The following is a 15,116-nucleotide window of genomic DNA, read 5'->3' on the forward strand; positions in this document are numbered from 1 at the left end:
TGATCAGATCTTGGCTCTTTGGGATGGCACAAAGTGTCCTAGATCAGACACTTGACAAAAGAACAGGAGCGCACTCAAGTGCGGGCAGTTAACACCAGCTCGCACCTCTCACGCATTAGCATAGCGGGCCTGCTGGAGTGATTGATTGAATGGACAGAACACAGAATGTTTGACACAGAGCACAGCGCCAATAAGAAGCCTTTGTAGTTGTCCCGTCTCATGCGGTGAGATCACGCATGATGCAAGACTGTCTAAACGGGCATAGCTGGACAACAAAAACACCTCCGGACAGAACAAGCGTTTGTTCTTTGTTCTTCCGGCTGCTATAACTCTGCAAGTCTTTCCGCTACATGTGTGACTGTGCTGGACGGATGTCACGAAAGGGATTGTAGATTACAGACTGGTGTAGACTAGATTCCACAAGATACTTTTCATGAAATATATATTTACAGTGGACTCAAAAATATATTTTTAGACACTTAAACCGCATTTAAGAATGTATCTATTTAGAATGAATGTATTAAGAAAGTTACATTTTCTAAATACACTTTTCTGTGCTGTTTTTTATAGCTATTTTTAACTTTTTTATTTATAATCTAACCTAACTGTTATAACTCATTTATAACAGCCTTCTTTTTGTGGCTTTTTTTTCCTTATGGTCTTCTGCTTGTGCAGTTTTATTAATACAGTAAATGCCATTTTGATATTTTGCTTCTTTTTCAATGGCATTCATGTATTTTTAGGTGTAGCTTGAGTGTCCTTTTTGTGTCCATTATATAATATATGTAGAACATCTATAAATGAAATATATCGGTAATTTCTCGATTTAATTGTTTTCTAAATCGCAATTCTCTTCGACCTCAGAAAAAAATGAATAAATGATAATAATATATATATATATACATATCATATATATCACACATATATAATATGTATGTATGTGTATATATATATATATATATGTGTGTGTGTGTGTGTATATTTATTTATTTAGATATAGAGGACTGCTTGTGAGCTTTTTTGTGTGTCACTTCTCCTACCAGGTATCAGATGTCCTTCTCTCTACATCCTCATCCCTTTTTTACTCCCCCTCCTTACTTCAACCTTTATTTGTTACTTTATCCTCTGCATGTATAATCGTTTTTACCTTTCCATATCTCAGTCTATCCCTCCTATTTTGTTTGTCCCTGTCGTGTCTGCTGTCATTGTCTTACCTCTCTCTCTTTTTCTCTCTCACCCTCTCTTTCTTTCTAGAAGACAGGTATAGAGAGCTCAGTCAGGGGCCTCTCCGATGGCTTCTTATGAAGGATGCTTAAAGATCACAACATGGCAGTTGGGCAGGCAGCTCATTTCAAAGGAAATAAAACATTTCCTTTCAAAGATCTGCTGTCTATGGAGAATAGCTCTCCTTCCCTGGAGCCCCGACTGGCCCTCACACTTTAAAGACATTTTGCAAGGCAGGAGAAATGGAGAGGAGAAAAGAAAAGAAAGCATGATAAGAAGACATTAGATGGAAAGAGCAATAAACTGCTTTTTGAGCGAAGGAAACAGCAGATGAAAGAGTTTTTGGAGTGTCTCTTAACAATCAGTTCACTCAGGCTCTTTCAAACAGACGCACACAAACTAAGAGAGACGTAGTGCCTTGCAAGGACCACTATTACTATTGCTCATCCTCAGTGTATATGAACAAGCCTCTGACTTTGACAAATAACTTATCCTGCATGTCTTGAGTAAATAGTGCTGTTATGATTCCAAATGTTCAGGGTTGTGTTTTTTGAATGACAGATGTTAAAATGAGTGGAAAAATTCCATAGACTTGGGTATGTTTTTAATTCATAATTTGGTTTCTTTGTTCTGAAATGGGGACTAAATTGTTACTGGGTTGCATTTTGTCCTGCAAAATTCGCTGCTGCCTCATTGGTCAGAATGCTTTTTTTGTTTTTTGTTTTTTTTTTACATATTCTAGAGTGGTATTTCTGAATATCAAGATGGTTGGATGTCCAAGTTGGATGTTTTTTTTTTGCATGATAAACATTAAAACAAACGGAGGGGGAAATCCCACAGACTTTAGCTACTTTAGTTTCTAACAGAGACTAAATTGTTACAGTGTTGCATTTTATTCTGCGATTTGATTCACAATGTAACATTTCAAAAATAATCAAAATTTGTCACATGGTCAGAATGTTTGTGTGCGATTTATATTACAGTGATTAGGTCAAAGCAGCATTTCCATCAAGATGCAAGACATTAGATGGAAAGAGCAATAAACTGCTTTTTGAGCGAAGGAAAGGGCAGATGAAAGAGTTTTTGGAGTGTCTCTTAACAATCAGTTCACTCAGGCTCTTTCAAACAGACGCACACAAACTAAGAGAGACGTAGTGCCTTGCAAGGACCACTATTACTATTGCTCATCCTCAGTGTATATGAACAAGCCTCTGACTTTGACAAATAACTTATCCTGCATGTCTTGAGTAAATAGTGCTGTTATGATTCCAAATGTTCAGGGTTGTGTTTTTTGAATGACAGATGTTAAAATGAGTGGAAAAATTCCATAGACTTGGGTATGTTTTTAATTCATAATTTGGTTTCTTTGTTCTGAAATGGGGACTAAATTGTTACTGGGTTGCATTTTGTCCTGCAAAATTCGCTGCTGCCTCATTGGTCAGAATGCTTTTTTTGTTTTTTGTTTTTTTTTTACATATTCTAGAGTGGTATTTCTGAATATCAAGATGGTTGGATGTCCAAGTTGGATGTTTTTTTTTTGCATGATAAACATTAAAACAAACGGAGGGGGAAATCCCACAGACTTTAGCTACTTTAGTTTCTAACAGAGACTAAATTGTTACAGTGTTGCATTTTATTCTGCGATTTGATTCACAATGTAACATTTCAAAAATAATCAAAATTTGTCACATGGTCAGAATGTTTGTGTGCGATTTATATTACAGTGATTAGGTCAAAGCAGCATTTCCATCAAGATGCCAAGATGGTTCAAAAATCCAATTCAGATGTTTTTGGCATTATTCGATGTTTTTACATTGAAAATCGCATAGAGTTTTGTTGTTTTCAGTTTTCATAGTCTGTTTTTCTTTGATCTCCCTGGCTGGGTTAGCTTCGACAAAGCATCGTTTCAAAACAGACCAAAATATGGAAAAAAATATATATAATGTGTGCAAACTGCACCCTCATTCGTCAGAATTGTTCTGCATCACTTGTTCCTGTTTTCACTTATAGTGGCTTTTTCAAATGTCAAGATTTCTATTTATCAATTTTTGGGAAAAGATTACAAGATTATTTTGATTCTGAATACAGTGACCAAACTTCATAAAGTATAAAAATGTTGGCTTGTAATGTCTTTTTAAATGGGTAATATTCTTGTTTCTGGTTATGCTATGATTGTTGTTCATTGTATTTTTCTTTATTTAGGTTTAGGCCTGCGTGACTCTAGCTCTTTTAACTCTATTCAATAAAATAGAGGCATTGAATCGAGCTATTGGGAATCATCTTACCAAGACCATTTACTAGTCTGTAATCGGACTCTGCTCTAGATCTGCTGTACTGGTAATCTCTTTTGTTGTGGCTCTTGTTTTGGGTTCCTAATTCACATAGAGCTCCACCATGTGTTTTCGTGTTGGCACAGCTCTGACCTGAGAGAGAAAGAGAGAGGGATTTTGGGAAAAGCCGAGGGAGCTCTCATGGGACAGATCCATCGCTGAGAGAGACATCAGGCAGCTCTTGGGCTGTTGGCGGTGCCAGAACCCAAACCCGCCTAAAACCACATCTGTCCCTGAGCCTGCCCGCTAACACACACACACACACACGCACACACACGCACGCACGCACATACACATACACATGTCCCTGCTGACTGTGAGGACAGGGAAGGAGGCTTTCTCAAGGAGGCCAGCCAGAATCACATATCTGATGGCTGCCAGAGCTCTGGCTTCACTTCCATAGCAATGTTAGCATTCCTAAACACACACACACACATACACACACATCTCCAGATGGATAGCTTTTACTTATGCGTCCCCCTACGTGAGACATATATTGAATGTAAAACATGCACTACCAGTCAAAAGTTTTTGAATAATTCAATTTAAATGTTTATTAAAAAGTCTCTTATGCTCACCAAGGCTGCATTTATTTGACCAAAAATACAGTAAAAACTGTAATATTGTGAAATATTATTACAGTTTATAATATTACATTTATTACAAACAGGTATTTTAATTGGTTTTGAAATGTAATTTATTCTTGTGATGGCAAAGCTGAAACTTCAGCAGCCATTATTCCAGTTCTCAGTGTCTCTGACTGAAGTCTATAGACACAAATTTTACATGACCTCTAACGTGGACATTCTCTCTTCTCTTTTTCTCCACAGCTGAGAGAGACGGACGCTAACTTGGGCAAGAGCTCTCGGATCCTGACCGGCATGCTGAGAAGGTAAGAGGAAGGTAGGGACCGTTTCTGATACCTCTCTATGGATGTGTTTGATAGCGGCCCCATACCAATCCACTGCATGAACACACAAAATTATTATGGGGGAAAATATGTGGAATTCTGGTTTTAAACTATAGGGTTCCCATAGAAACACTCATATGCCTTTGTAATGCTTTACACTGAGTTGTGCACTTTCTTTAATATCTATTTAAATGTAGAAATTTATTTTATTTATAGTTTATTGATAAGCATATTTTATACTTTTTTATTTTTATAAAGGTTTTTAAATTCACTAAGTTATTTATTTTATTTTTTAAATGTTGATCTTTCAAAACTATGTAATATATAGTTAATATATAATATATAAAACACTAGCATTCAAAAAGTTGGGGTCTGAAGGATTTTTAAATAATTTGTAAAAAAAAATTTTTTTTTTTTTTTTTTTTTTTTGCGCACCAAAGATTCATTTGATCAAACATATAGTAAAAAATTTTAATATTGTGAAATGTTATTACAATATACAACATTATATATTTTAAAATGTTATGTATTTAAAGCAAAGCTGATTTTTAGCAGCCATTACACCAGTATTCAGTGTCACAGAAAGCATTCTAATATGCTGATTTGGTGCTTAATAGTGTAAACATTGTTTATTATCAATGTTGAAAACAGTTGTGCTACTTAATATTTTGTGGAAAACATTATAAATTTCTTTGAAAAATTAGAAAGTTCAAAAGAACAGTATTTTTCAAAAAAAATTTTGTAACTTCATCATTTCGTAGATTTTTTTGTTACTGTTACTTTTACATCTTTGCTGAATAAAAGTATTCATTTATAAGTATTTTTTTTTTTTATTAAAAATCTTTCTGACCCCAAACATTTGAATGATAGTGTATGTATATACTGTATGTTACTTATAGTGTGTGTATACTAGTTTTTTTTTTCACATCAACATTTATCAATATCATTTAATAAATCACATATATTCAGATTCAGATTTCTGGCATCTGCAGGCACAGATTCCATGTGGGGCCTAGTCATCATGCATTTGTTTTTTTTTGTGTGTTTTTTCCAACACTTTTCTGCCCTAAAGCAGATCTAGTGTTCCTCCCACTATTCTGTCTTTATGTAGTATTGGCTTTAAACAGCAGAACTCATCATTCATATCAGCAGGCTGATGGGATATTGGCTCTTTTCCCTGTGTGGTTGATGAGAGATAACTAAAGCAATGCACAGCCACTCTCTCTCTCTCTCTCTCTCTATTCCACTTACTGTTGTTTTCTCCACCATCCTCATCTCTCTCCTTCACACACACGCACAAGTCAGTTTAATGTCTGTCACATCTCCGTTTTATAAAGTGCCTTTGCACCCTTTCATGAACCGTGACGATAAGGTTTTGTTTCTTTTTTTCTTTTTTTGATTAAGAGTAATATGTAAATGACACCAGCTAAATTTAAAACCCCGGGGCCAGGAAGGAAGTGCCAATTGAAATAGATGCTTCAGTGGTCGTAGACAATCAGGACGTGTGAGGCGAGCGAGAGGGAGAGGAGGAGACACACACACAGAGAGAGAGCAAGATGCTAAGGACGCAGACTGTAACCAATATTTCTGCATATGTCTCCATTTTGTCAAGTCTCATTAGAGGGGCCGCGGCCGCCGGGTGTCACAGAAGCTGTCCAGAAATCATTCATCATCCTCCTTTCCTTCCCACCTCCCTCTGTCTCGCTCTTATTGCATCCCGTCCTGCCGCTAAGTAAATAACACGCACTTATTTCAATATTATCATATTAATGTTAAAGTTCAGCTGTCACCTAATGGGAAGACTAAATCAGACGTAGCATTTAAGCAATGTAGTGCTGCAGTGAGGCCGCCTCAAATCAGGATTTATGAGCTTTTTCCACGCGCGCCGTCTTCCTTCAGCCTGCTGCCTTTCTGCATGAAGGCCCACCGCATCCCCCGTTCTTCCTGTCTGCCTAGTAAAGGCCTTCTCTCTCTCTCTTTCTCTAGATCTCTCTTCCTAACTTGTTTTTGCCTTTCTGTTTGAAAAAGTGCAAATAAAGCCTTCCTACATACATATTAAATCTGTGTTGCATCTCAAAGCCATTTGCAACAGAAAAGTAGCAAAGACAACAAATAGATGTTGGTTTACTTTTTTCTGGTGTTTTTTTTTAAATATATTTATACATTTTCCTGGCTTTTATTTAATTGCATGCTTGCTTAATCTTTGGACATTTGATTAATAGCTTAATATATTAGATATTACTATTACTACACTGCATATTACTCTTTTTGGTTTTAGCCCCTAACCAGTGTTATATTCTATACTTAAATATTCTGTTATAGTGTTTTATTAATATTTTTATATTTTTTATTCACTTTTATATTTTCAATTGTAAATTTTCATTTTTATTAGTTGTTTTCTATTTGTATTTATTTATTTTCTATTTCTGTTTAACTTTAATCTGTTTATTTTAGTTTTAGCTTTAGAAATTTTAGAAATGTAAAATTTTTCATCCAATATTTATATTTAATTTAGCTTTTGTTTAATGTAAATCATTTTTAATAGTGTTTAGGTTTATATTTAGTTTACAAGAACAACACTGCCCCTAACCCTAAGTATTAAGTTTCGCTGTGTACCTTGTCCTGTGGCAAGATACCTCAAATAATGAGGATTGATTTGGAAAGGTGTAATATTAATTTTCTTAGTGATCAGACCTCAGACTTTTACTTGGGTGGTGATAAAACATTGAAAAAATCCCAAAGAGTTACACTGAAAGATGACTTCAGGGGGCAGTCTTTTAACTTGGGCCAGTGAGTGTCCACCTAGCAACCATCCAGAACCTTAGCAACCACTTAGGAATCACCCTAAAATGTTGGAGTTATGTAAGATCATATCTCCTTTCCTTTTTTTTATAGGTACATAATTTGGTGCCTTGGAAAATCACTTTACATTGTATATATTCTTGATTGTGAAAATAATACATTTACATATTTTAATTTAGATTAATTAAAAACAGAAGCTAAAATGATCACATTAAACATTTCCATTTCTTTGTTTTTAGTTATCCATCAGTTAGCAAGTTGCGTAACACTAACTGGTTAAGAAAAAAATTGTATAATAATAATAATAATAATCTTTATTATTTTTATTAAGGACAAGTGATCACAGTAATGTGCTACATTTTTTTAATTAGGCATTGAGGAAGAGGGGTAACATTTTTCATAACAGCGACAAGTTTTGTACAAGCAGCACGCATTTTCTTCAGAAAATGTACAAATCTGCTTTTTAAAAATCTGCATCGTCTTTTCTCAGGGTCAAAGGGCTTTTGACTTTGTATTTTTCTCAAATGGCTGTACAGTATGATTTAATTCTTTGCTTGCGCTGGGTACAGATGTGAGGGTAATTCAAATGAAAGCGAGGTGAACTTGACTCCCCGCGGCGCTACGTAACCTGATTATCTGCGTTGGCCTTTGTACGCACACTCACTTACTCCATGGGTTGTGTTTGTCATGGTGAGGTTCACAGGCCCTCAGCTGTGAGTTGAGGACAGAGCATTAGCCCGTCACGATAAATATTGTTGTAAGATGGAGACAGAGAGACCCGCGCCGCACCAGATGTTTACCCTGAGTGGAGAGCACTGTGTGGGTGAGGATGACTCCAAATATGTGTACTCTGTGATACTTCCGCTCCGAGGACACTGCGTGCATTTTGAGCACAGCTCCTGTTTTCATCCCCGACTTTGCAGAGTTCAAACGAATCTGTTTATAATACACTGGTATCAAATAAGAGATGCGTATCCCAAAAGGTTTTTAACAGAGGGATTTAACAGTGACACATCTCTGATAGTCTGGTAATTCAGCCCTTAATCAAAGTAAACTCACATCATGACAGGCAAAGCAGTTTTACTCTCCCGGTCCTCTCGTTCTCTCTCTCCCTGAGCAGACTACTGAGCTGGGCCGTCTCGTGCTCCAGCTCGCTCTAAATTATTAATGGCCAGCTTCAGAAACTCCTGAGGGTTTTAATTATATTGTCATGGTCATACTCATCTCATTAAATTTTAATGGCAATGCCTGCTTAAAGAAATCATAATATTATTAAAGAATAATCATACCAGTTAAAACATTTGCCTTGATGACGGATTGTTTAATACACAAGTTACTGGACTCAATCGAGCCTTCAAAGCAGCCTTGGAGGAGGGCTGAAACAGCATGAGCAATGTGACCTTGCGCTAGAAGTTCTTAGACATACAAACTTACAGTTAGAAGTAGTTTGGTAGATTTGTTTTGCAAAAGTAAGATGTATTAACAAGGCTTGAATCTTTTAAAGGTTTTAAAGGGATAGCTCACCCAATTTACTCATTATTTACTCACCCTTAATTTGTTACAAACCTGTATGACTTTCTTCTGATATTGAAAATACAATGAAATTCAAAAGGTTTCCATTGTTTGTTGTTTGGACACCAACGTTCTTCAAAATATCCTATTTTGTGCTCCACAGAAGAAAGATGATCATACAGGTTTGGAATGACATAAGGGTAACTCATTTTTGGGTGAACTATTCCTTTTTAGTCCTGTTAACACATAGCCTAATGTGAATAAACGAGAGTGGCCCTTTACATCTGGCAATAAATGCACGCAAAATGCAAATCAGACAATATTAAATCACAAAAAAATCAAATAATCACTGACATATTACGTTAAAAGTTGTTAACTCAAATATTTCTAACTTTTACAAAAATTTTAAAACCATTGACAGCTTTCCGTGATTTCATTCATTTCAAGTTTTATGGTGTGTGCACACCAAAAGCGAATTTAATTATTTGCGTGAGTAGATTACATACAAAGTCAGTGCAAAGACGCGAATAGACGAGAAGTCGTGCCGGGCGACGTGTTTGCCGTGAACACACAATGTTCGTTTTCAAAATTTCAACTCGAGCGGAAAATTTGTACAACACGTTGTTGTGCAAACCTATCAGCAAAGAGCTTATTGACACTTTCGGTTTGACACATCCGGTTGTACCAGAAAACGTATTTTTATTGTTTTTATGTTTTTATTTGCATGAGTGACATGAAAAACATTCCGCAAGTAATCTAGAGTGAGTAACGTGATGCAAATATTAGCTTCGCTTTTGGTGTGAACACACCATTAAATCACTAGTTTTGGGAGAGAAATGAGACAAAAATGAGATTTCCATGTGTATTCCAGTGAACTCATTTGTTAAATAATCGGATGTTGTTGAATAAATTGAATGAACAAATTACAAGAGCTCAGTATCTTCTGTCCTTCTACTTGTGTTTTGATTGCAATGCATCTTGGCTGCGTATAAACCTGACTTTTAAAGTTCATCACTTAAAGGGATAGTTCACCCAGAAATGTACAATTCTGCAACCATTTCCTTCCCTTCACATAATTTCAAACCAGCATGACATACTTTTTTCTGTGCAACACAAAAGAAGATATTTTATCAAATGTTGGTAACCAAAAAAATTATCAAAATATCTTCTGTGTTCAGCAGAAGAAATAAAGATTTATAGGTTTGAGATGACTTTAGGGTGAGTAAATGATGACAAGGCCAGGTGTAAAGAAATCCATTGTTTTGATTAATCATCATATTTTTTGTGCAAACTCAGTATGAAAGGGCCTTTAACCTCAAAATGGCCGTTATGGTGTGCTTATGGCTTCAGAACTAGAGTATGGATTAAGGCTTCCTGCTGATTTGGACGGAGAGCAAGAGAGAAGGAAGGGTAGTGTTGTGATCAGTGCCCAGCGCAGAGCTCCTGCTCATCCTTCCCGGTCTTCCACGGAGACCAGGGGCCTGATTCCGCATGCAGGTGGTCGAGTCAGTCGCCAGGCAGATCAAAAAGTCAAACCCCTGGGTGGACCTCCCTTTGAAATGGGAATGGGGCAGACATATCAGACAGAAAACATAACCAAGCCCCGCACCGCAGAACAGCTCCATATTCATGGCTCAGCTTAGAGGAGCCAGGCCTCGATCTTCTGAAGAAGCCCTCAGTACAGCTGGACATTGATTAAGACATCAGGTCCTACGCGTCTCTGTGTGCGAACACGCACACTTACCTTGGGTATTGTGCGTTAATGCACAAACAACAGGAGCGACTTACACTCCCCCCCCCTTTATGAAATATTCATATTCATAATGCATTACATGTGAAGCAGAGTAGCTCTGACTTTGTACATCCCGAACAGCTGTAACACTTCTCTGTCACTAAGTGCTCTGATCCCAGCAGCGATTAGATCAGTAGACATGGTATTGTGAGAGGTGAGCCACACTGTCACCTCTCTCTCTTTCTTGATTTTCCTCTCCATCTCCCTTTGTTTTCGACGTTCTGAGAGTCGTCATCGGCGCGGCGTGATTGCAGACGAGAAAGAAGGGGAGGGAGGGAGACCCGAATGTGGCTGTATTCTGGTGTTTGCCAGTCCCATTAAACAGACATTTGCAAACAATGTCAAGAGGGAGGAGATCAAAGCGCGAACCCCAGAAAAGCGGGAGCTCTGATGTCCTGAAGATCTCCAAATTTAGACTTCCACCGTATTGGCTCCCAGTTCCTCTCCCAGCTTGGAATATTAACGACGTGCTATGTAGGTCATATAATTAATGTGATTCAGGAGCACCAGTGGGCTGTTGAGGGATGCAAATAGAAAGAGTCTTGGGGGCCCTCTTGAAGTCTTGTTATGAAGTTGAACAAAAAGATTTGATGATATTTTTAATTGGAGCTGAAAGATATAACAAATTATAGTTCAGTGTGTGTTTTCCCTCTTCTCGCTTGCCTTTTATTCTTTTATTTATTTGGCTTCTCCGTCGTTCTGCAAAGCGAGGGGAAAAGCCTCGTTAAGATGCTGGAGCCGAGGGAGCAGGGTGGAGAAGTGACGGGGGCACGGCTCTCTTTCTCCCACACATTCACTCCCGTCCTTCCAAACAAACTCCTACATGCAGTTCGGCGTATAGTTTTGCGCAAGTATGAAATTCTTTGACATCAAGGTCTGCTGTCAAAATCATAATGAACGGCTGATATAGGCTGAAGGAAGAACAAAGCTTGTTGAAAAGCAAAGTCGTAATTTTACTCTAAATTTATCAATTGTACAGGTGAGGTGTGTACGCCTCTCCAAACTAACCTTTATAAGAAGTGCTGGTATTCTTTTCTCTACTTTTTAAGAAACGTTCACATCAAGGACGATAACTATCATAACTATGAAGTTTCAATAGTAATTCTAATTATGAGAATAGGAAGTCCACGTCACATCTATAATGGTAATGACATTATTATAATGACAGTTTGTTTCTTTGTTGAAACAGATTTGGAAAAGTGACATAAATTACTCAACAATTGGATCTTCTGCAGTGAATGGGTGCCGTGAGAATGAGAGACCAAACAGCTGATAAAAACATCACAGTAATCAATAAGTAATCAACATGACTCCAGTCCATCAATTAATGTCTTGTGTGTTTGTAAAGAAACAAATTCATCTTTCCTCACTTTAAACTGCAACATCTGGTTACTGTTTTCGATTAGAAACTACGCTTGATTTGTGTTGCATATTTCTGTCCTGATTTAAACTTTTTTACTGGAGAAAGCATTAATGGATGGAGGACTCACTCAGCTTTTCACTTCACAAGATGTTAATTGATGGAGTCGTATGAATTACTTGTGGATTATTGTGATGTTTTTATCAGCTGTTTGAACTCTCATTCTGACGGCACCCTTTCACTGCAGAAGATCCATTGGTGAGCATTGCTAAATTTCTTAAAATCTGTTCCGATGAAGAAATAAACTCCTCTAAATGTTCATTTTTGGTTTCTTTAAAAAGCTTGCACATTTAAAGCAACCAATGACATAACTGCAGCATGTGCTTCTAATAAACAGAATGTCATCGTGCTTCGGTGTCGGCGCTAATATAGTTATTGTTATAGCTGTCTTTAGTTACCGTCAGATTTTTTGCTATTTTGATTCTGTGATCAGCCATTTCCCCCTTCATTGAGCTTTGAGATCCAGAGATCCAGAACAAGCCAAATTTCAGAGCTTGGAGCCCTTTCCATCGGTGACTGTCTCCAGGGCAGCAGGCCCCTCCCCGTGGGTGCTCCTTTCCCAGCATTTCTCTGATTTCTTTTCCGAGCAGCTGTGGTGAACTCCTTGTTCTACATTTGTCGTCGCCGGAGTGGTATGAATCACGCTGCCTCTGGAAACCATGTTTCACCACTATGAATGTTGGTTTGGCTGATGCTACGAGAACGCTACCTGTCTGAGAACCAGGTGTTTGGTGCTATAGTCATGTGGGGTTGTTTTTAGAGTTTGCTAGGCCTCTTAATTCCAGTAAAGATGGTAACGCAGCTGCGTGTAATGACATTCAAGAGAATTTTGTGCTTGCAGTTTTTTGGCAACAGTTTGGGGAGATCCCGTTTCTGCTCCTCATGACCATGCCCCATGTGCAAATTGATGTCCGTAAAGAAATAATCCACTGAGTCCTTTATGGAAGAACTTGACTAGCTAGACAAAGCCCAGATTTGTACCCAACTGTAAATTTTTTAGATAAATTGAAACTTCTAGCCTCAATGATGTTTTGTCTATGGTGGATTTTTTTTCACATATGGTTGTGGTAAAAAGTTAAAATCAAAACCATGTTCACTTACAACATGTTTGTATTCTTTAAAATTAGCTTGTTACATCCAATCAGTTATGGAGTGGCACAACTGAATTAAAGTGAAGTGGCGTTGATAAGTGTGCGTATGTGTGTCATGGAGCGTGGTGACATGCATCTGCAAGATTTACTACTGTAACTGAGTATCTTGTTTCTCTCCTGGTCACAGCTCTGGCTCAGGCCTTTTAGACGCTGGGGTGTTTTGTACCCTTCAGGAATGCTGCGTGTCAGGTTTATTTTGGACAGCAGATAATCTTGAGCATCTTGTGTGTCACAACATTTCAGTTCAGGTGTCTGGAGCTAACATAGTCTTAGCTAGTCAAATGTCACTGTGCGAATGTGTGTGTGTATGTATAAATATAAAAATATATATCAATGCACTATTCACCTCTAACCTTTTTAAGACCTTACTGTTTCTGTCAAACAAGGTAACTGACCCCTCCAAACATACATTTTAGCCTGTTTAAGTGATATGAGTTTTTCAGTGCCTGAATCTACAAACATGAAATAATTAGTTCAATTAATAAAATTTAATAATAAGTGAATAAGTATATATACATTTAAAGTACTACTGCAGCCATTATTCCAGTGTTTAGTTTAGAGCCTTCCAAAATCATTCTGAAGTAATATGCTGATTTGGTGCTCAAGATTCTTTATTATTTTTATTATATGTTGAATACAGTGTTGATGTTTAACATTTCATTTAACTGGGATACTTATTTTCAGGATTCTTTAATGAATTGAAAGTTTAAAATAAAATAAAAAATAATTTTAACATTATAAATATCTGTTAGTTTTACTGTTACTTTTAAATCAGTTTAATGCATTCTTCGTGAATAAAAAAATCTTAATTTCTTTCCACAAAAAAAAAAGAAAGAAAAGAAATTCTTACCACAAACCTTTGAATGGTTGTGTATATACAGTGCGTGCATAATTATTATGCAAGTTAATATTCTGGTCATATTTATTTTACCAAGCACATTTTACCAATTCCACCACATCAATCTTAATAACTACAATTACTTTTGTATTTAATCATTTATAAGTGATATATAATTGTTAACAAGTGCTTGAAGTGAAAAATGCTTTATACTCAGTTGTGCGTAATTATTAACCAGGTTTTCTTTTACAGACAAAATGCACCAAAAAAGAGATTGAACTCTGAAAAGTCATGAGAAATATTCAAAACAAATGCAATACAGAAACTGCTAAATTAAATCATGACCACTGGACAGCGAAATGCTCATTGGGTCATTGGGCTTTAGACAATAGATATAAGCTTCTACTTGTTTCTATAGTCATCCTGTTTATTCGTAGATAAAGAACTATATATAATTGATTTAAAATACCATAGTATTTTATTGTAGTATTTATCGACCTTGTCATTGCATTAATTGACCGCTAATTGGTTTTATTGGTCACAACGTCAATATCATGCATCAGATTTATGTTTTAGTTTTAAAACAGTGATTCAAATGAGCAAGTTTCATGGGTAGAGACTCTCTCTGCATGTTGTTCGTGCTACTTTTATATTCGATAATGAGTACTGATGGCTCCATAGTGTGTGTGTGTATTTGTGTGTATACCGTCAATGTGTAAAGCTGTAAAGTTTCATGAGCATCTAAATGAAGAGTGTGTGAATGTGTATGTGCAGCAGGCTGCCGGGAAGTTGACAGGCCTCTGGATAAACCCCTGTGGCACTCACACACCTCAGCCTCATTACCCACTGCTGAGAGCATCATGGGTAACAGTGACACTTAAACTGTGTGTCTTTCCCACTCCTATTAGTGTGTGCTGATTGCCTGCTTTGGAAAGCACACACATGTTTGGGCTGCAAACAAACTCAGGACTGACATGCTAAGTGATGAGTTCTTACATTCGGGGTACATCAGTCTGAAAGAGAGAAAAGCGCACATTGATACGTCCTCTCCATTATACTAGCAGCATCTATTTAGGGAATTTTAGGGAAGGAAAATAACAGTATAGGACAGGAGTCTATTTTGTGACTCAAAAATGT

General features: G+C 37.0%; 1 protein-coding gene across 3 annotated transcripts in view; it reads left to right on the plus strand.

Annotated features, from left to right (window-relative positions):
• vti1a (vesicle transport through interaction with t-SNAREs 1A) overlaps window positions 1–15,116 on the plus strand; it is a 134,713-nt gene that overhangs the window by 82,440 nt on the left and 37,157 nt on the right. For 2 of the 3 annotated variants that reach the window (XM_016572346.1, XM_016572347.1), the window contains one exon: window positions 4,385–4,446. In XM_016572346.1, the coding sequence (XP_016427832.1) occupies window positions 4,385–4,446 (62 nt within the window). Of the gene's footprint in view, window positions 1–4,384; window positions 4,458–15,116 lie in introns of all 3 variants that reach the window. The other variant, XM_016572349.1, reaches the window with a different exon arrangement.

This window comes from Sinocyclocheilus rhinocerous, unplaced genomic scaffold, assembly GCF_001515625.1.
Source record: "Sinocyclocheilus rhinocerous isolate Xijiao unplaced genomic scaffold, SAMN03320098_v1.1 scaffold140, whole genome shotgun sequence".
In the NCBI taxonomy this organism is placed as follows: Eukaryota; Metazoa; Chordata; class Actinopteri; order Cypriniformes; family Cyprinidae; genus Sinocyclocheilus; species Sinocyclocheilus rhinocerous.